Source organism: Orbilia oligospora (genome assembly GCF_000225545.1).
Source record: "Orbilia oligospora ATCC 24927 unplaced genomic scaffold scaffold00007, whole genome shotgun sequence".
NCBI lineage: Eukaryota > Fungi > Ascomycota > Orbiliomycetes > Orbiliales > Orbiliaceae > Orbilia > Orbilia oligospora.
The window spans coordinates 1,497,521-1,518,397 of record NW_011645564.1 but is presented as its reverse complement, the minus strand read 5'-3'; the positions used below and the strand labels follow the sequence as shown (position 1 = coordinate 1,518,397).

The following is a 20,877-nucleotide window of genomic DNA, read 5'->3' as shown; positions in this document are numbered from 1 at the left end:
CGATTAGATTAGATTAGATTGATTAAAGGGATAAGATTAGATTAGATTTCCTGATTGGGAGTGTTAGTAAACAAAGAGAACAACAACTCGTACAAGCAACTTCGCAAGCTCAACCAACCGCTGGGATAGCTACCGAGCACATCCCACTTATTCCCCGCGCGTGATCCAAGTACAACTCTTGTTCCAATTGTCTGGATACTATCGCATAGGATTACACTCGAATTTATTACAGCACCCGATTATCCATTACAATGCCGCCTCGAAAAGCTAGCGCTACCTCTGGCACGCGAAAAACACGAGCTACCAAAGCTACCAAAGCTACTAAGGCCTCCAAGGAAAAGGAAGCAGCTGTCGTCGCGGTAGCTCTATCTCAAGCTTCAGCTTCGGTCTCACCACCTCCGGATCTGCCTCAATACACACCACTTCAGCAAGCGATCCAAACTTCCTTTAGCTCTGCCCAGGGTTCGACTGCAACACACCGAAAACTCGTAGTCGCATTACGAGCTACACAAGAGAAATGCGCGAAAGAAGGAATGAGAGCCGAGAAGGCGTTTTGCGTGGAATTTGTACGATGCCTAAATCGTGCTCTTGTCGTGAAGAAGGGAGAGGCTGTTGGAGATAGGATATTGAGGTTTTGCGATTCATTTGTCAGGCATATTTATGAAAAAGGTTCGTTTGGGCGGCGCGGATACATTACAGCATAGGATCTAATGAAGCTTGTGGTGGATAGAGTTGAAGGACAGGAAGGCAGCAAAAACTAGTGACGGTGATGTGGAAATGCAGGTGGATGAAGATGAAGACGACCAATTACCACCATCTTGCACGACTCGCTTTACACGGTTCCTTCTCGCGCACCTTGCGAAGGGTCTCACGGCCGCCAACAAAATCGTTCGATTTCGCGTCTGTCAGTTTTTCGCGTTGACACTGAGCTCAATACCCGCCTTAGATGAGCATTCATTTGCTATATTGAAAAAGGGCCTGGTTAGGAGGATGTATGACCGAGAGTCGAATATTAGAGGACAGGCAGCGCTGGCGCTGATGAGACTCGGATTTGGTGCCTCAGAAGAAGAAGAGGAAGAGGAGGAAGATGATGACGACGATGACGAAGGTCTGGTACAAAATACCGTAGTTGGAAGGCTTGTGGATAGGCTCTCAGGCGACAATAGCGCGTATGTCTATACCTACAAAAAAATGATACGTCAACCGCTAACTTGGTCATTAGGGAGGTCCGCCGAGCTATTTTGATGAATCTCAATCATACACCATTAACACTTCCACATCTCCTAGAGAGGTCTCGAGACCTTGATGCTCTAACACGGCGCCTGGTCTACTCTAGGACTCTACCATCCCTTGGAGACTTTCGTCTGCTTACAATTTCCATGCGAGAAAAGATTCTCCGATGGGGTCTTCAAGACCGTGATATAGCTGTTAGAAGGGCTGCTGAAAAGGCGTTTGTCGATAACTGGGTCTCTAACGCTGACGGCGACGTCCTTGAGGTCCTTGAAAGATTGGATGTCGTGAACAGCAAAGTCGCGGAGATGGCAATGGAAGCATATTGGCAGCACGGAAACTCAGTCGAAAAAGCGTTTAGTGAGGAATTCTGGAACGATCTTACAGCAGAATCAATATTCTTGGTTCGAACATTTCATGACTATTGTCGTGACCCAAAGACTAAGAACGATCACCACATCGACGAAAAGGTTCCGGAGGTTACAACAATGGCTCTTATCATTCAAAAATACATCAATCTTTTGATAGAGTCCCCATTGGGGGTTCCGGTCAATCCCTCCGCAAGTGTCAATGCTCAACCAAAGGACTCTGCCGAGATCGAATTCATCGTCGAGCAACTCCTTTTAATAGCCCTTAAAGCCGACTACGGTGATGAAATTGGTCGCCGTGCAATGTTTGCTTTGCTCCGAGAGTCACTTGCGATCGTAGATCTACCAGAAGCGACTGTCAGCCGCATCATAGAGGTCATGCGCAAGGTTTCCGGTGGGGAACGAGAGTTTTGTAGTGTGACATTGGAAATCATAGCAGAAGTTCACGATACGATCGCCCCGGAGGAAGAACCAGCGGTCGACGGAGATGACAATGACAGCTTCCACTCGGCACAGTCAGAACCGGAAGACGAGCGGCCCAAGAAAAAGCACAAAACCAAGCAAAAGGCAAAGACACCAAGAATTGGTGATAGTGATGACGAGATGATGGACCTGGATGATGAAGAATCCGACGAGAAGGCAATCAAAGAGATGGTGACAAATCTCAGATGTCTCTTTATTGCGCAGTGTATGCTCGAGAATGTTGAGGGAGATCTTAGCTCGAACGCTCATTTGGGAACTATGCTGAATGGTCTCATCGTTCCAGCTGTACGCTCGCAAGAGGCTCCGATAAGAGAAAGAGGCTTGAGATGCCTGGGATTATGCTGTCTACTGGATAAGCCGCTCGCTGAAGAAAATCTAACGCTGTTCGCTCACTGCTTCAACAAAGGGCATGAAGAGTTACAGGTTGAAGCAGCGCATATTATCTGTGACATGTTGGTGATTCATGGAACCACACTTTTCGAAAGTGAGAAATGTCAAATCGAGCAGAAGACATTGTACAAGATGTTTGGAAAAGCAACAAAATTGGAGGATAGCCCTGAGACACAGGCGGCTTGTGTAGAGGTTCTCTGCAAGTTGTTTTTGGCGAAGGTAGTTGAGGATGATGACGTATGTATTGCCTTTCCCATTCGTTTACTTCAAATATACATAGGTGCTAACGAGGAGATATCACAGCTGCTCAAAGCTATGGTCATTGCATACTTCGATCCTTCAACGAACGAAAATCTAGCACTCCGACAAACCCTTTCATACTTCCTGCCGGTTTATTGTCACTCGCGTGATGATAATCAAGTTCGTATGCAGAGAATAATAGTATCCACTCTCCATACGCTTATAGGATTATTTGCAAACTTAGATGAGGGTGAAGAAATGGTTTCTCCCGCAAATATGACAAACCAGATGACAGACTGGACGGATCCACGGAAGGTGTTCAAGCTTGAGACAGTGCTAGAAGGGGCTATCAACTGGGACGTTCATGTCGATTTAGCAACCGATATCGTCGGAAGGATAGTAACGGGGAGTACAAGTAGGTTAACCTCCATACCCCAGGTATGCATTTTACTTTCAATACTAATAGAATTGGGCTATTATAGAGGAGGAAAAGAAGATACTTTGTCAGTTCCTTGGGAAACTTGTCATTAGTCCCTTTGCATCTGCCGAGAAACTACGCGAACTATCCGAGCAAACCATAGAACTTACCGGATCCAAAGCCGTCAGTGATGCTGTTTCCAAAAACGCACTCGTCAAATTTGAAGCAAGTTTACAAAAGGTCATTTCCCAACAAGAAGAGGGGCCGAGGAGTCGCCCGGGAACTCGAGGTAGCGCCGCTAGTTCCGGAGGCGGCGATGCGGCTCGTGATGAAGACGAAGAGTTGGGAGGGGAACAGAATACTGTAAGTGAGATGGGCGACTTGATATTCGCTAGTTCAATTAGACGGCAACGAAAAGTGACTAACCCCGAACAGGCTGAAACCGATGGGGAGACAGACCGCGAGGAAGATGCGAAAGGTGAACCAGAGGAAGAGGAAGAGGAAGATTCGTAGATTTTATTTATATAGTGTAAAGTCTGATGTGGTAGGACAAATTTTCTTTGATTGGTTAGTATCTTGGTGTTTCGGGGCGGTATTCGTTTAGATCACGCATAAAAGCATAGGCACGATTTGATGATAACAAAATGGAGGCACGTCGTTCATTAGATGATTAATTTGATTAATTTCGAGTGTCTATAATGTCTGTTTTGTCATTTATGTGTTCTATGACATCACTAAGGGGAAATGCGTCTAGTGTTCATTCCTTCAACTTGCAAAACGGAATTAGTCCGTTCGTTGGGGGGATGACGGTTTGGGTAAAGAACTAAGAAGAAAAAAAAGAACTATTGACCAAAAGAAACGTATCCACTTCCCAATATCAGCCTTGTCGAATCTTCTGGCATTTGTCAGAAAGGTAATCAAAGTTGAAGCTGCTATAGTCCAAGGAAATCAACAAACGCAAGTACCACAAAATACCTTGTCAGATATTTACTTGCTTCTCTTGTAAATCTTATTCAAGAAGTTGGTCAAGACATCCTTCTTGAAGCCGGTTGTCTCATCGATACCTTCGATCAATGTCCTGATCTTACCGACGACAGTCTCTTCGTAATCTTGATATCTCTTTTCGAGCTCCAAATCCAAAAAGACCTTCTTGACTCTAGCTTCTGCGACATCATCCTTCTTTCCGTAATTGTCATCAAGGACCTGACGCTGCTCTGGAGTAGCAATCGCCAAGGCCTGGTTGATGAGCCAACCACACTTGTTGTCCTTGATGTCAGTACCGATTTTGCCGATGTGCTCTGGGTCGCCATAGCAGTCAAGATAGTCATCCTGGATCTGGAAATACTCGCCCAATGGGATGAGGACATCGTGGGCCTGCTTGAGATTCTCAGGTGTGGCGACACCAGCCATGTACATAGCCAAAGCAACAGGTAGGTAGAATGAGTAGTAAGCAGTCTTGAAAATAACGATGAAGGAGTGCTTCTCAAGGGAGAATTTGGAGAGGTCGACACGGTCCTCTGGAGCGGTGATTAAGTCAAGTAGCTGGCCGAGCTCGGTTTGGAAAGAGACGTCGTGGAAGAGCTCGATGAGGTCGATGTAGTAGGGAGTGTTACGGAAGTGCTTCTTGAGAAGGATGTAGATGGCGGATTCGAGCATGAAGGCGTCGTTGATTGCAATATTACCAACACCTTCATGGAGATACCAGCATGGGCTGCCACGACGGGTCTTGGAACCATCCATGATATCATCGGAAACCAGGAAGAAAGCTTGAAGCTGGAGTAGAAAGAAAGAAAAACGTCAGCACTATATTTACTTTAGCTTCAGTGTGAAGGAATCATACCAATTCGGTGCACCATCCAAGGATGGCACTACGAAGATAGTCTTCGTCGGAGAGCTTATCTTGGTTGGTGAGAGTACTGTAGGTATCGACGACGGACATGCCGCGATTGCATTTTCCACCGACAGTATTATGCTCTAAGACCTATTGGAGAGCGGATAAAAGCTTCACGTTAGCTAAACTTATTGGTCCACGGCACCAATGGGTTGACGGTGAGAACCTACCTTTCGGTACCAAGCAGCAGCCTCAGAAGAGATCTTGTAGCCCTCCAAGACGGCCATGATCTCGTCAACGAGAAGAGGGAAGACGGCCTCGAACTCTTTTAGTGTAGTTTTTCCCATTTTGAGATGATATTTGATGGCAATTGAAGTATGTGGTAGATACAATTGAGTCGTGATGATAGCTATGAGAAGAGGTAGGTGGCAGTGGTGAGGTGAGTGAGGTGAGTGAGGTGTGTTGGGAGATAAGTACGGAGTATATAAGAGGTAGCTCAGTTCAATTAAAGCAAAAAATTGTACCTGCAGACAACCAGACGATACGCTATACGCTGCATGCTACAGAAAGACCCACAATTTATATCTTCGTCTCCAGGAATATCGGACAGATCAGCCCTCCATGTCGTCCTCAACGAATTTCAAGAGGTTGTTGATATGCTCTCGCTGCAAGGCAATGCCTAGGTCTGTACCAAGCCTGAAGGAAGCCGCCCGCGGGAATGGGCGCCGGCAAGCGATAGACAGGGACAGCCAAGCCCGAGGCCAGGATCCCCGCTCAGAACGGAGTCCGTATGCAATGCTAGTAAGTCCCTAGGTAAGTACCTGGGCAGGCACCTAAGTACCGAAGATAGTGCTATAGCGTCGCTGCAGAACATCATGTCGCATTCGGACCCTTCGTGGGACCTACCCAACGAATGTTGGGAGGTTGTTCGTGAGCTTATATTGTGCTACTGAACTAAGGTTCTCTCGTGGTACTGATAAGCACATGTCTGACCATCCACGTTTTTCCCTTTGTTATACTCATATCCCCAACTTTCTATTTCATTCATTCGTTCGTTTTCTCTCTAGTTTCCTTATGTCGAAGCCGAATAAAGGTGTATTTTACTAAATTAATCTAATTTAATTTTGAACTTCTGTATTTCTTATTAATACTCATAATGATGTCTGTCCGTGGCTGTCACGTAAATTTAGTCGCGTTGAAAATAGATCGTTGGATGTTATCGAACGGGCAGCTCGCAGCTCTGCTCCATGGTCAGCTCTCCAGAATCAACATCAGCATCAACATCAACATTGCAACAATCACCAACATCCATTCAGAACGTCTTACCAACTGCACTCGTCCGAGGTCCAAGCGCTTCTTCTACGACCTTCCATAGTCAAGAATATAGCTGCCAACATACTGGCTATTATCCACGAGAGGTGTACAAACCTCTGACCATCCTGCCGAGAAATTCGTGCTTGCACCGCGTCTTTGTTCCACCTTCCCCAATACCATTTCGGTTGTCATTTTGCAACAATAACAACACCGACGACCAGGCTTCTTTAGCGTACCGTCCCACAAACGCTCAAGATCGGTCATTCCTATAGGGCACAGGGGCCGAAGCCAAGTTATTACCCGCTGGGACGTAGCTGCAAACGTTTTTGCCACGTGGTTGTGGTTGTGGGGGACAATCCTAGCATTGCACGACATATATCATCCCCGTGATCCGGGGCCCGTCGAATGCCGACCTTTTAAAGTCCTTCAAGATACACCTGAACTCGGTTAAATCTAGTTCTATTTGGCCGGGGACCTGGAATATAGGACCCATACTTCTCATTTTGTATTCGTGATACATTCGGGCAACCTCCTCTCGAAGGAGATTACTCGTTTTCTTCTTCCTAGCTCAGAAACTCTACTAGGAAAGAAAGTATGGCTTCCCCAGTAGCTCCTGAGATCGGGAAGCACGATCTCACGATCCTACGGAAGGAACTACGGATCGCTTCCATAAGAAGTTCGGACAGATGCCTTTTCCATGCCGCTAAATGGTACGTACCTCCAATATTATCCGTTTTAGCTGCATGCCACCTCCCGTAGGGCTTGCTTCCCCCAATATACCCGCCCTTCCAGCAAAAAAAAACAAAATTGCAACTCAGAGGATATGGAAGCCGTCAGGTGCATCGGATGGTGCACCCTATTCTACTTTTATTTTATTTTTACCAAAGCCGAAGAGTTTAACTCTGTCCCTTCACTATCTTTAACCGTTACACTCTGTCATACTTACATACTAATTCTGGCGAGTTCTTAGGTTGGCTGAGCAATTAAATTCCCTTCCTCAAAATGTCCCTTCATCGCATCACTATCTCAAAGTCCATCCTTCACTACCCCACGATGGAGCTGGACTTGACACTTTTGTGAACGATGATGAAGAAGACAAGTACCACCTTGCTAAATCTTATTTCAATGTAAATGAATTCGATCGAGCAGCGAGGGTGGTGGAAGGGTGTGTTAGCTCTAAGGCGGCATTTTTATGCTTGTATTCAAAATTCATGGTAGGTTCTGCTCCAGTCTAAATCCTACAACATCGTGGTACTTATTTCCTTCGATAGGCCGGCGAAAAGAGGAAAGATGAAGAAAGCGAGATGGTGCTAGGGCCGCTAGACGGGAATGTAACGGCAAATAAGGAGCTGTCCATCTTGACCAAGAAACTCGAAACCATGCTCGCGGACAACAAAGAGGATACCTTTTTACTATACCTGTAGGTACCCATATTGCCCCTTTAGAGAAAGTGACAAGACTAATATGGTGGATGTAGCTACGGGGTAGTACTCCTCAAACAACGGAATGAAAAGCCTGCTTACCAGGCGTTGGTTCGGTCCGTTGTATCTTACCCATACAACTGGGCTGCCTGGGATGAGTTGAAAACTATTACCCGATCAATTGAGGATGTAAGGTTCTGTGATTGGCTCTTTAACTCCGCTTCATTATGTCTAACGAAATATAGGTCAACCAAGCCATGCTTGATTTGCCAACCCACCTTATGACAAGCTTTTTCCAGCTTTTGGCATCACAAGAGCTCTATCATGTCAATGAAGGTGTCTACACTCTAGTGGAACAGTTAACGGATGTTTTTCCGAGGAGTTCGTGGTTGAAAAGCCAAAGAGCTTTATTATCCTACCATGTCAAAGGTATTGTTACTAAGTATCCCATTTCACAACGAAGTTTATAGCTAACGAATGCCCTGTCAGATTATGAAGAGTCAGAAAAGATATTTGACGAAATCATGCAAAATGACCCTTACCGCCTCGACTTTTTAGATCACTATTCAAATATTCTCTATGTCATGGACAAGCGCTCAAAATTGGCGTTCGTCGCCCAAGTCGCATCTGCAACAGACAAGTTTCGTCCGGAAACCTGCTGTGTAATCGGAAATTATTTTTCCATGCGCTCTGAGCATGAAAAAAGTATTATGTACTTCCGTCGCGCCCTCAACCTCGATCGCAACTTCCTATCAGCATGGACTCTCCTCGGCCACGAGTTCGTGGAACTAAAAAACACACATGCGGCAATCGAATCATACCGCCGCGCCATCGATGTGAACCGCAAAGATTACCGTGCATGGTACGGCCTCGGTCAGGCATACGAGGTGCTCGAGATGAATTACTACGCTCTTTACTATTATCAACGCGCAGGTGCCCTTCGCCCATACGATAGTCAAATGTGGGCTGCAATGGCCGCCTGTTACGAAAAGATGAACCGTCCGGACGATGCAATCAAGTCTTATAAGCGCGCATTATCCGGTAATGCCGGAACTTCTGCAGCGACTGCAAATCAATGGGATGGTTTTGAATTGAACACTAAGACACTAATAAAGATTGCGAAATTATACGAACGGGTGAAGAGAAGTGATGAAGCAGTTCATTATATGGAAATGTGTTTGAAAGCTGAGCCGGATTTGGGACCGAGCGAGGATATTGCGACAGCAAAGAGTTGGTTAGCACATTATGAGAAGGAGAAGTTGAATTTGGGAAGGGCATTACAATTGGCGCAGGAGTTGTTTGATGCTGGATTGATGGTCGAAGATTCGAGAGCTATGGTTAGAGATATTAGGAACCAGTTGGACATGGATCATCCGAGAATATGAGGCATTCGGTGCTTATGTACGTAGCATGAGACTGGCCACCCCTTCAGTGGGAATAGGTCTGTCTATTATGAGAAACTATTACCTCCCGATTACTGCACAGGTACATATATATCGATTAATGGATTAATCCGCTGCTTCTGGCATCAAGTCATGCATGCTTCTATTCAAAAAGATAGCCTTTCCTGATATATTTATCATGTAAACAAATAATACTACAAAGCCAATAGACTCATATGAAGTTGGCGACATGCTACTTGTAACGCTTCCCGGTACTCGCTACCTGCCAGAAGACTTACATGTATACAAGACCAACTATCACGATACATGGTTTCTAAGACAACTGAGTAGTTTGTTGAAACCCAGAAACCCTATCTGAGATGACAATATTGGGCTATTTTCTCCCACGTATGGTGGTATTGGCAGGAGCGGCGCATGAGAGGCGGTTTCCGAGACCCGTATATATTATGGTGGATAATGGACCCACAGCGGAGCATGAGTACGGCTTTCATGCATCTCAGTCTCGTAATTGTCTTCATTCTCCCTTCCCACAATACATCAACCTATACATCCATATCACACTCTCCTCCAAACGGAAAGCATACCTGTAGCACCAATTTAAACCCGCTTCAATTTAATTGACAGAAATCATGACTTTCTCTATACCGACTGCATCAACTAATACGCAGCCTCCACTTTTACTACTTTCATGCCTCCCACCCGAAATACTACATTCAATAATCTCCTATATTGATTGGCGAGGAGTCAATTGCCTCATTCGTGTTTGCAAATCTCTATACAATGTTGCATACCATCATTTGTTAGAGGACGTAACTTTTCGGAGCTTCCAAGATGACCCCGAAGAGTTCTGTATGGGCCCAGACCAGTGGGGGAAAATGATTAACAGAGATAGGTTAAGCCACTTGATCAGCACGGCTCCAAGTTTACCATGGAACTGGACGAGGAGAATCGAAATCAGGGGATTATATGCAGCAAACATGAAGCTATTGAAGGTGCTGCAGGCAAAAATCAAAGGCGGTATGATGAACCCTCAGCATATGGAAATAGATGTAACAGAAGGTAGGCCCCAATGGCCCTCATTTTATGGTCAGTGTTTGTTATGCGATCTCTTCTACTCTTTAAGGCTTTTAATCTCTCTATGAAATGATATTTACAAATACTGTTTTTGTCTAGATTTAAATGACTATCAAACTACTCTCCAGCCGTGTACAGAGATAGGTTTCTTCGATATTATGAAGTCCTACACCGCTGACAAAACTATCAACAAGTTTTCATATTCTCTGGTTGGTGGCATTCTTCTATTCGAAATAAAGGGCCCTATACCGTTCGAAATTGTAGCAAAGCTATCTTTCGTCTATGACCACAGTATGATGAGAAAAGTGGAATCGAAAAGGGTCATCTTTAGCGGGCTTATAACTCTCCTTGGGGCAGCTATCAATCTTCGAAAACTATCCCTTTGCATAAAGAATATTGGCCTCGGGGAAGATGACACGGAATTGGTTGAAGGTATTCAAAGGGCATTCGATCGTCTTCACACCCTTGTCGAGCTAAACATCGTCACCGGATTCCTCAAGGATTCAATATTCATCAATCCACCCCCCAATATCAAATTCCTATTGCTTCGATGCGGCCACACACCGCCATGGTGGCTCAAATTCAGCCAATGCAAACTACCAAAGATCGAAAGCCTAACTCTCATACCCGATGATCCGCGCTGGCACTCAGAACGCGAACGCGAACGTCTATTGGAGGCTGAACGTCGTCTAAAACCCGCCGATAGCTCTGGAAAATTTCAGATTGCAGATTTAGCAATCACGACACTCTATCATTTCCGTGGAACTGTTGACTCCTCGGCACCGTCAAATTTTCTCGACCTTCTGTTTGAGAAGAACCCTGGGTTGACGAGGGCTTCAAATGATGTAATGTTTTATCAGATTATACGTCCAATGGTGTCGATGACCATATCAAGGATACGCGAAAGAATAATCAAATATGGAGACTCAGCAGCAGATGAGTATTGTGAGAAGTGGAAGGCTGGTAAAAGGGGTGAAGAACTGGAGAAGGATTTGTTAAAGGGGATCTTGGAGTTTTTGACGAAAGAAGGCTCAGAGGGTAAACTAGAGGAATAGGATTCAGTTTCATCCAAACTTTGCAATGGATGATATTCGGGCAGGCGTTCTCTATGGATTGATTTAGAATAGGTCTTTTGGGATTCGTAGGATTGAGGCGGTCCAGGCATAGACTTAGCCCAGTCTTACACAGTTAGCTATCAATCATGATTGCTGTTACCCTACACTTCCACTTTCTTTTTTTCTTTTCATTCCCATACGCCAGCCTAGACCTAGACATAGACATTCTATAGAAAACACATTATGTGAGGCCTACTAGAGTCAAAAACAGGAGATAGTTTTATTCGAACAGATGCTAAGATACCACATGCTAACTTGATTAAGTTATATTCACCTAGGGTATACCGGTATTCGTTTCGACGTTCAACAAAAGTACTTAACCACGATGCTATAGTTAACGCCGTTTTAGGTCCCTACTCTAGGTCCACCTCGTATCATTGCATGGATTGCTTACATTATATTGGTTGACTATGGTTGACCCAATTAAGTATTAGTACTCCCCCTTCTAATGCAAGTTCAACAATCGATCGCGGTCCGCGATCAAAGTGTTGGATTTTTAGTTATCTTCCCCAAATTGCCCGCTAGGAATGCATTGCAAAGGGCTGGGCTACGCTAAAGAAAGTATATATGTATGCCACTTAGTTAAGGACCCGAGCCAGAACTGAATCTACAAGATTTCATAGTTACACAATCGCTCTACTTCTTAGAAGCTTTAGGAGTTCGTTTGCTGACTGGATTTCAATCAGCTGCTTCATATCATAGTTGCGGTAAGTTTAAGTATCTAGATGCTTTAGCAGAAGATCTGATCGAAGATGATGCTCGCGCTCAGTCTCGAGTTGAGCTTGAGCTTCGCTCATACTTCAGTATTGGCTATGCCCCCTGACTCGAAGTTAACATTAGAAACTAACAGCATATACGTCGACTCACAGATATATATCAATGCATATAGCCTTTCAAAATGCATAGCTTAGAGCAGCTTCTTTCTCCAGTCTCAGAAGCTGAAATAATTAGCGGCAACAAGGGCATTCAAATCACCCAAATCTTCGACGACTCTCGAGAGGTCATTGTTGGCTCTGCGTTTATCTCCATCCCACTGGATGGGGATATATATGAAGGCTTCAGCGATGAAAAGGAAACCAGAATGGTTGCTATAGCACTAGATGCTATAAAAAGGGGTGCAGTGGCTATCATCGCCGAAAACAAGGGCGTGCTTTTGAAGATACCGGATTCGGTGACCAAGGTATTCGTACCTGACGCCCGGAGAGCATCTGGTCTCATGGCTGCCGAATTCTATGATCATCCGTCGAGAAAGATGGTATTAATTGGTGCGACCGGTACGAATGGTAAAACTACCACAGCAAACCTTACGGCCTCAATACTCCGCCATGCAGGGTTCAAGTCGGTTGGTGTTATAGGAACACTAGGAGCAACGACTGAAAACATGTTGATTGATATTAAGGAATCTACTACCCCAAGAAGTCTGGTTCTTCAAGGGATTCTATCGAGGTTCTTAGAGGCCGGAGTCGAGGCGGTGGTCATGGAGGTTTCAAGTCATGGCCTAGCACTTCAACGAGTCGTAGAGTGTGCTTTTGATGCTGCGATATTTACGAATTTGACCGAAGATCATTTGGATTTTCATAAAACTATGGAAGGGTATTGGGCGGCAAAGATGCTGCTCTTTTCGGATATTGCAAAATATTCTATGCAATTCAAACGCTTCGCTGCGATCATTAATACGGACGACGAATACGGCCGCAACTTGATCAAGGATGTTGTTGAGGCGTCTTACGAATATATCACTTATAGTGTAACGGAAAACTCAGATATCAAAGCCGAGGATATCAAAATTTCAAACCGTAAGATAGGATTTACCATCAATAAATATTGCGAAGACGACAGTTCAGTACCTTTCACAGCTCCTTTAGTCGGACGCTTCAACGTTTACAACTGTCTCGCCGCAATCTCTGTTGGCCAGCATCTTAAAATCCCTCCCTCAAGCCTCCAAGACGGGTTAAATTGTGCAAAGGCACCAACAGGACGCATGGAATTCATAGATGAAGGACAATCATTTAACGTCATCGTTGACTACGCATACAATCCCGATGGCCTCGAAAAAGTACTCACAGCGCTTAAGGAATTAGTAACAGGCAGGTTGATTTGCGTCTTCGGAGCTAGTGATCATCGATATTCGGATAGGTTGAAACGTTCCAGTATGGGTTCTGTGGCCGTTGGACTCGCGGATTTGGTCATTCTTACAAGTGATAACCCTGGATTTGAGGATCCTCAGGGGATTGTGGAGGACATTTTGGTGGGTGTTAGGAATATGAGGAAAGAATCGATTACAAGAGTTGAAATCGATAGGAGGGAAGCGATTAAACTGGCCTTGGAGATGGCGGAGGAAGGTGATACTGTGCTTTTTGCAGGGAAGGCACAGGAGGAGTATCAAATTTTGGGGGAAGAGAAAACGGCTTTTGATGAGAGAGGGATTGTGAGAGATACTTTGAGAAGCCTGTTGAAGGTCGAAAGAACAGTTTAATTTCTCCGTGAAGCAATTAAAGCCTGTTCAATTGATCAAGCATGCAATCACGAATAAGGATTGTATCTTCATGATGCTTATCTTAGATCATTTTTAACTTGCTATATCAAAATGTCGATAGATTTAAATTGATATTTAGCAAGATTCTCTTCTAATCTTAATAATACTGTATTAGTGCAATGCTAGGTTCAAATTAAGTCCTAGTTCCGCATTGCATTGATACACTCAAAATGTCATGACAAAACCTGCAACTGGGTCTCTTTACACAGTAAAATCTACCTCCGGTTCTAGTTTACGCCCAAATAACGTTATAAAATCACTATCGAAGTCGGATAATATCCGAGCTCCATAGACAAAGTGCCCAGTGTGGAAATATAACACTATTAACTCAATATTGATGGAATACTAAGTAGTGGTTAGGCTATGTAGGATTCAACCGGACGAGCCCGGCCGACGTGACGTCTAGATATACACAGTTAATAGAATTGAGTCATCATTGCACGCCGTGATGATGAGCCCATAGGAAGCTCTTCTATACCGTTGGATAATATACCGCTCTGGGCGGATTCCCACAAACAATTTCAATTCTTTCCCTCAGAGGGTAACTCACGGGTACTTAAGTCTCCTCATCCTCCTCCACCTTTCATCCTCCATCTCTCTTTTCCTTCGCCTTCCTCCTCTTCCTCACTTACTTCCCCTTCTCTTACTTCAAACTTCATCCCAGACCCAAATCATCATCCAATAAACCAATCAATTCCATCCAGTCTAAAAGGTATCAGACTATTCCCAACCGCGACCATGAAAGACGAAATCGCTGTCATCTACCCAAACGAGACCGTTTCCACGGCCGTATTGAAGTACTGCAGGGAGAGGTCGCTTCCTCTTCCCCCTCATATCGAACGTCACGCCGAACTCACCGAGAAAGAGCTCGGTGACAAGTCCGAGATGATGGTATCTCGGCTCCAAGCCCAATACTTGCTTTGGACTGCTCGAAGCCTTGGGGCCAAGAAAGGTAGGTATCTTCCTCCTCTTCCTCCTCTTCTCCTTGTTCCCCTACCTTTTTGGTGTATCTTGTTGTTTTCGTTCCGTTCCTTCATTATACAACGTTGTTAGTGATGTCATCCGAATGTTTGAAGACTTTGCGAGTTGTTGCTAACCTGGCCCATGCATAACAAAAGTTCTTGAAGTTGGCTGTTTCACTGGATTCAGCGCTTTGGCTCTTGCTGAGGCACTAAAGGGAATCGAAGGTGCAAAGGTCAATATCCTGGTTCCTTGAAAGTGAAACTCTGGGTGTAGGTCATCGCAAACTTACAAAACTTGGGAGAATAGATCATTACCATGGATATTGATCCAGGTACCGGAGAGATTGCCCGTAAGGCCTTTAAGGATGCTGGTGTTGATCACTTCGTTTCTTTGGTCCTCGGCCCTGCTGAGAAAACGTGAGTGTCTTCTGTCTGTGTTATGCAGCTGAGCGTTAATTATAACGTTCAGTGAAGATTGAGGAAAATATGCAACATCAACTCACATGTTCAATAATTTATAGGCTCCCCGATTTGGTTACTGAAGGGCCTTTCGATCTCGTCTTTTTGGACGCAAACAAAGAGTAAGTGGATTTATACCATAACTATCCCCTATAGCAATACATTGATCAGTATATAACCCTCATTTCTTCATGAAAACTAGTGGATACGTCACCTACTACAACACCATTCTGGAACTCGGGTTGTTGCGAAAGGATGGAGTTCTGATTGCAGACAATGTACTCAAGAAGGGTCTCGTTGTCAATGCGACTGATATAAATCCTAGCGTTACAGATGAGTACGCCATGAGTAAGGTTCCTCACGTCAAGGAGTTCAACGATCTCCTAGCCGCCGATAAACGTGTTGAAACGTTCCTCCTCCCTGTCTTTGACGGGTTGGCTCTGGTTAGGGTCTTGTAGGGTGCGATAGTATCCTCTGTTTCACTTGACCTTCTCCTTGAGCTTGCTGGATTGTCTCGATAGCTCTGGGGGATTAAATCTTTTTAGACGACGGGTTTCCATACCTTCTATGCTTTCTTCCTTCTCCAAACGAGAAGGATAACTACAATACAATGTATCACCGGTCTGTTTTTGTTAAGAAATCATTCATTCTTGTCCGCCTGTAGCTAGCTAGATACATGAATCTATGAGCCAGCGGTCATCACAGAATGACCATTTCTTTTCCAGAGAATCATTTTCACCAAGCACGGTAAATGTGAATCCTCATCCGTCATGCCCTCTCACCGCATGACAGGAATATCGAGCGTTCCTACTCTAGAGTAATAATAATAAGACTACGGTTCACCGTAAGCCTCCCGTCCCTCCCGTCCCTCCCGTCCCCTCAACCCCCTCCTATCATTCCACCACTCCCACACTGACACAAACCCGCTACCGCTTTCCCCACTACCCCGGCAATATCGCAAGGTGCTCTCTCGAGAGGTAGAGTCCAGAACAAACGAACTGTACCGCCTACGCAGCGAGCTAAAAGAAACAAATGAAATAAGAATAGCTGCCGAAAAGCACGCCAGCTATCCTTACGCCACCCCTCCCTTTCAGCCCGCTGCGTAAACAATAAAGTTTCGGCGTCCAGGACGTATACCTTCCCGAAGTTTTGCAGACACCAACCAACCAACCACATGGCGACTTATAGCATTGCCAGAGGCACCGACAGTCGCGGAGAAGGTGTGTCATCGTGTTTGTAAATCCACCGCAGAATTTCGCGAACTGAGTTACCGGTTTCTGAAGTATGTTCGTATGATAACAATAATAAAAACAAGGAAAGATAAAATTTTCACAATTAGAGAGAAAAATCATGAAAATTATCTCAAGACACACACGCCCACAAGCCACTTGCGAGCACAAGAAAAAGTCGACAATTTGTTGCACCACTTTTGCGTGCGCGGTAAGCAAATGTGACCAGTATGAAAAATTTTAGATGTTTCGCGAGGTATGAAAGAAATTGGAGAGAATGTAGTATATGAGGATTGACGCGTGTAGGAAAGTAATGTCCACCAAACGAACCAGTAGTATCGCGCCAGACGGAGGGACTTCAGTATATCTTACCGCCAGACGGAGAGATTTGTAATATCCATTATCAAATCTTCCCCGCCAATAGTCAGGCACAAGAGAACCGGTCTCAGTCCCTATCGCCGTTTCAGAGGAACAAGATTAGAAGAAGATATTCGCACCCATCAGAGGAAGATGTCGAAAGATGCCCAATGCTTCGGAGATATTTGGCAGTCCATAGTCGGCTTCTGAGTCCTGGTATTCATCCTTATACGCACTGTTGACAATAGTGGAGGACACCTCGTATTTGCCTTATATCAACCCGTACGTACGCGCCGCGCTCCTAACGGGAGCTATATCTGAGGCCGACCAAAAAAATCAAGACCGAGGAGAAATCGATAGGTTATGTATTCCGTGAAATAGAGAAGAAAAAAATGCTTTCCTTTTTTTGTCTCTCATCGGTCGATGAAAGGTTCAAACCCGTCGCCATATATCAGGGTTAGGTCCGAAACCGTCATAACTGGGGGAATTCGAAGAATCATAAGGTGCTCGCAATTGCAATACGGGGAGACGTAATGCGCAAGGTGTAAATATCGGCGGCCTGCGACCTCAATTAGGATAGCGCGCGGCAAGGAACGTTTTTTTTTTCCAACTCTATTCGATCCAAGGGCTGGACGGTCAGTGACTGCTGGCAGATGCTGGCAGACACTGGCAGAACTTGAAAGGGGTTGAAGGATCCAAGGTGAAAAAGGGAAATTTTCTAATCAGAAGCGGATGGGCAACGCAAAAAATGCAACAACTGGATGGAATAACTCTCTTAGTTTAAGAGACTTGTGCACGTTAGGTGACACAACTTCTCTTAATTTAAGAACTTTGTGTGCCCAGACCACTGATAAACACCATAAGTTAAACCTTGAGGGTAGGTTGAAGCCAATCTAATAGCTCTAGTTGCTCGCATGCTATATTGATTGGGCGTTCAGCATTCCGAAGCAGTCCAATACAAGACTAATTGGCATACAGAAAGAATGCCCGTGTACATAGTATGCATAGTATACGAATATTAATAAATTATTTAAACTGGACGCGATAACTAAGTACTTAAGTATACAATATGTGGGCTTAAGCCTCACTTTGCCACTGGAGCCCTGAAAATCCAATGATCCGGTTAAATGCCAAGTCTCTCTTCAGCATGGCTTCAAATTTAATCCTTTCCCCACAAGCCATAGCCACCCCAAGTGCATGCACCTTCCCCACTTTCCCCATGGATAAGCTCTCTTCTTTCTCAATCTTTTTGACATCCCTCCATTTGATCTCGAGCATCACCTTCTTACTAACCTCTGTTTCAAACACTAACCCATAATCTGAGAGGTACAACTTCCCCGGATGCCCTCGGTATATACACCTAAATCCACAGTATATCACCCCAATATATTGTTTGCCACCCAGGCTCTCCGGATCCCGCTCCATATCATGTGGTGAGATTAGCTCTTCAGGATCGTAATTATCACCCTCGTCTAGATCTGGCGAAGTTGTATACCCATCATCACCTTCCTCTTCATCCTCAACATCGTCGTCAATAACCATAACAGGAGTTTCAAAATCCGCAGCTCTCCTCCTCTTGGCATTCCGCTTCGCCGATTTCTTTTTCATATCTGGATCGCTAACAGCATTGGCAGCATCCGCTCGAAACTCTGAATATGCAATGTCGGCATGTGTTGGAATTCCCCAGAATATCCATTTGAATGGACTGACAACCAATCGGTATCGCGGGTAACGGCTGGCGATGGGAGAAGAAATAAAAAACCAGAGCCCAAATACAAATGTTACAATACGCCAGCAATATGCCATGCTTGTGAACATCCCGATAAGCAAACAGGCCCCGAAGAAGATGAGGGTAAATACTGTCTGCTCTGGGTCTCGCCATTCGTAGAAACTAGGTCTTAGGTCAGCATAAACAATCAGAAGGATTTTGAAAGAAGGCTTATCGCGTACTTTCTTATGATTTCCAACGCATCCGCGAAATCTCCAAGTTTAAGTTGCGCCCATGAACCAAAACTATCAGGAAGCGCTTCGACCCATCCATCCGATCCATGTCGTTCTATTAACTCTGTGATTCGCCGTACATTCTGTTGTTGATCTCTGGCTCTATATATGGCTCCCTTAACCCTTTTCACCTCGTTCCAATCCTGGCGGTTCCTCAACACCCGTGAGATAAGGTATGCGTACTTTCAGATGGAAATTCGGTTAGCAATCATGTATAAACCATCGAACATTCAGGATATACAATCCACCTACCCCAAAGGTAATTAGATACCCCGACCACCATAATACCGTATATATAGCCATCCATCTCGCCGTCTTGACTGGATCCTCCCATCTATACACATTTCTTATAACCATAGCCCATTCTTGGAACGGCGCCATCCCAATAGCAATTCTCTCAACATGGCTCATCGTCCTGGAACTATCATACCGCGGTATTTCTTCCCAGGGACTTGTATAGATGGGAATGAATCTTTGCGAGAAATATAGAGCCACATCACCAAAATACTTCATAAAACCTTCCTCCTCGATCGTTTTATCAAGGTCAGGGTACTTCAGTGCTTTAGCTCGAACAACCGATGCAGAACGAATATGCCGATCAGAAACCCAGTTGACCAACATCTTCTGCCTAGCAATCTTGAGCTCGCGGAGCCGTTGCTCACGCTCACTGATGACTTGGCCATCGGTTTCAAAACGACGCTTTGATACCAGTTGAATAAACTCCACATCGGATTTTGTAAGACGGAACGGATCAAGATCTAAACCTAGAATATGATTCGAAAGAGTGTTTGACGCAAGTACTTTTGTAAGACGCTTTGGGTGAGATTTTGAAAAAGATGATACGACATGTTTTACTTTTGATTTGACGGGATGGGATGAACTATTCGATTTATTCGTTGGTGACATTATTGGACGGGCGGATCCGGCTTCAGCTTTGGCAAGTTCTTGGCATAATCTCTGGGGTTTTCGTTTCCCCTTCCTTTCGTGATGGGTATGATAATGATGAGCCTTAAATTTTCGAGAAGTAGCCACAGGATGTGAGAGAGCGTTATGAGCTTTCTGGAGGATATTTCGAGTAGACGAAGAATGTATTGTTGAAGAACCAGCCGAAGACTGGTATTGCAAGTCCTCGGACTCATTACCATCACTAAATTCATATTTGGCCTCGATTTGTGGAGTATTTTCAGTTTCTAGAATATGATGAGGTCCGGAGTCTAAGTTTGGTGACACGGATATCGATCCATGAGATCCAGCGTTTGCAGGCTGGATTTGTGATGCTTGGCATGTGACTGTATCCGTTGATGGGCTGGGAGCTGGGGCCTGGTCACCAGTCAGACCGGAAAACTCGGGGACTTCATCGTATGAGCTGAAATCGGAATTCGAGTCTTCGTAAACCATTTTTTTAAGTTAGTTAAAAGTTGAAAAGGCAAGTAGTCGGATAATATTTGAAGCCGATGTTAGTTAATGATCTACTGGTGTCGAACGCGATATTAAGTATGCATATGGATAGTACGTAGTGAGTGTCACTGTAGTGTTGGATTTTGACGTCAACGAGTTGACTGTCGACTGTGCCAGCTGGCTGGCGCCTGGCTAGATCAGATCCAGACTAAACTAAAATCAAGATATGTACCCGGAGATTAATTGAAATATAGAAAATGTGACAGGACGAGATGTGTGTAGAATGGATGGATTGGTGATAGTTTTAATTTTTTTTTTTAATTTTATTCTATTGATCTAGGATCTTAAGCCTTCGACGTTCACCTAGGTTGACAAAGACGCATACAAGCATGCCATATGCCGCATTGTCCGTCCACCGTTACACAGAATCCTAATCCCAGAAAGCTAAAAGGCTACATTCCGCCGAGATCGCCGGGGTACCCGATTCTATAAGAGCAGAGGCGGGCCTTCTAATCGGATCTCATAAGCTCACTCATCATGTTAAATCCCCATAGGTCTACCAACGTGACTGTTTCATTAGTCTTGACATTCAATCAGTTGGCTTGGTAATTTAAGTCCTCCAAAGTTAGAGGTAGAAAATACAACAGC

The 20,877-nt window shown here is 44.7% G+C and overlaps 8 protein-coding genes across 8 annotated transcripts; 6 read left to right on the top strand and 2 right to left on the bottom strand.

Moving 5' to 3' along the window:
- Positions 1 to 251: 251 nt before the first annotated feature.
- Positions 252 to 3,642, top strand: AOL_s00007g423 (uncharacterized protein; the record flags this gene model as incomplete). The annotated part of the gene is made up of 6 exons (XM_011120324.1): positions 252 to 669; positions 731 to 1,169; positions 1,223 to 2,708; positions 2,775 to 3,126; positions 3,194 to 3,492; positions 3,565 to 3,642. 6 exons carry the CDS (start codon positions 252 to 254, stop codon positions 3,640 to 3,642), a joined length of 3,072 nt encoding a protein of 1,023 aa, XP_011118626.1.
- Positions 3,643 to 4,116: 474 nt separating this feature from the next.
- AOL_s00007g422 (uncharacterized protein) lies at positions 4,117 to 5,307 on the bottom strand (the record flags this gene model as incomplete). The annotated part of the gene is made up of 3 exons (XM_011120323.1): positions 4,117 to 4,902; positions 4,970 to 5,110; positions 5,191 to 5,307. 3 exons carry the CDS (start codon positions 5,305 to 5,307, stop codon positions 4,117 to 4,119), a joined length of 1,044 nt encoding a protein of 347 aa, XP_011118625.1.
- Positions 5,308 to 6,868: 1,561 nt separating this feature from the next.
- On the top strand, positions 6,869 to 9,080 carry AOL_s00007g421 (uncharacterized protein; the record flags this gene model as incomplete). The annotated part of the gene is made up of 6 exons (XM_011120322.1): positions 6,869 to 6,984; positions 7,245 to 7,488; positions 7,546 to 7,694; positions 7,752 to 7,884; positions 7,941 to 8,124; positions 8,185 to 9,080. 6 exons carry the CDS (start codon positions 6,869 to 6,871, stop codon positions 9,078 to 9,080), a joined length of 1,722 nt encoding a protein of 573 aa, XP_011118624.1.
- A 647-nt stretch (positions 9,081 to 9,727) lies between these two features.
- Positions 9,728 to 11,227, top strand: AOL_s00007g420 (uncharacterized protein; the record flags this gene model as incomplete). The annotated part of the gene is made up of 2 exons (XM_011120321.1): positions 9,728 to 10,157; positions 10,272 to 11,227. 2 exons carry the CDS (start codon positions 9,728 to 9,730, stop codon positions 11,225 to 11,227), a joined length of 1,386 nt encoding a protein of 461 aa, XP_011118623.1.
- A 958-nt stretch (positions 11,228 to 12,185) lies between these two features.
- Positions 12,186 to 13,763, top strand: AOL_s00007g419 (uncharacterized protein; the record flags this gene model as incomplete). The annotated part of the gene is made up of 1 exon (XM_011120320.1): positions 12,186 to 13,763. One exon carries the CDS (start codon positions 12,186 to 12,188, stop codon positions 13,761 to 13,763), a length of 1,578 nt encoding a protein of 525 aa, XP_011118622.1.
- Positions 13,764 to 14,561: 798 nt separating this feature from the next.
- Positions 14,562 to 15,039, top strand: AOL_s00007g418 (uncharacterized protein; the record flags this gene model as incomplete). Its single annotated transcript, XM_011120319.1, has 2 exons — positions 14,562 to 14,775; positions 14,942 to 15,039. The coding sequence occupies 2 exons, from the start codon at positions 14,562 to 14,564 to the stop codon at positions 15,037 to 15,039; spliced, it is 312 nt and encodes a 103-aa protein (XP_011118621.1).
- Positions 15,040 to 15,101: 62 nt separating this feature from the next.
- On the top strand, positions 15,102 to 15,702 carry AOL_s00007g417 (uncharacterized protein; the record flags this gene model as incomplete). The annotated part of the gene is made up of 3 exons (XM_011120318.1): positions 15,102 to 15,202; positions 15,307 to 15,366; positions 15,447 to 15,702. 3 exons carry the CDS (start codon positions 15,102 to 15,104, stop codon positions 15,700 to 15,702), a joined length of 417 nt encoding a protein of 138 aa, XP_011118620.1.
- A 2,205-nt stretch (positions 15,703 to 17,907) lies between these two features.
- Positions 17,908 to 20,229, bottom strand: AOL_s00007g416 (uncharacterized protein; the record flags this gene model as incomplete). The annotated part of the gene is made up of 3 exons (XM_011120317.1): positions 17,908 to 18,721; positions 18,781 to 19,013; positions 19,084 to 20,229. The coding sequence occupies 3 exons, from the start codon at positions 20,227 to 20,229 to the stop codon at positions 17,908 to 17,910; spliced, it is 2,193 nt and encodes a 730-aa protein (XP_011118619.1).
- Positions 20,230 to 20,877: the final 648 nt, after the last annotated feature.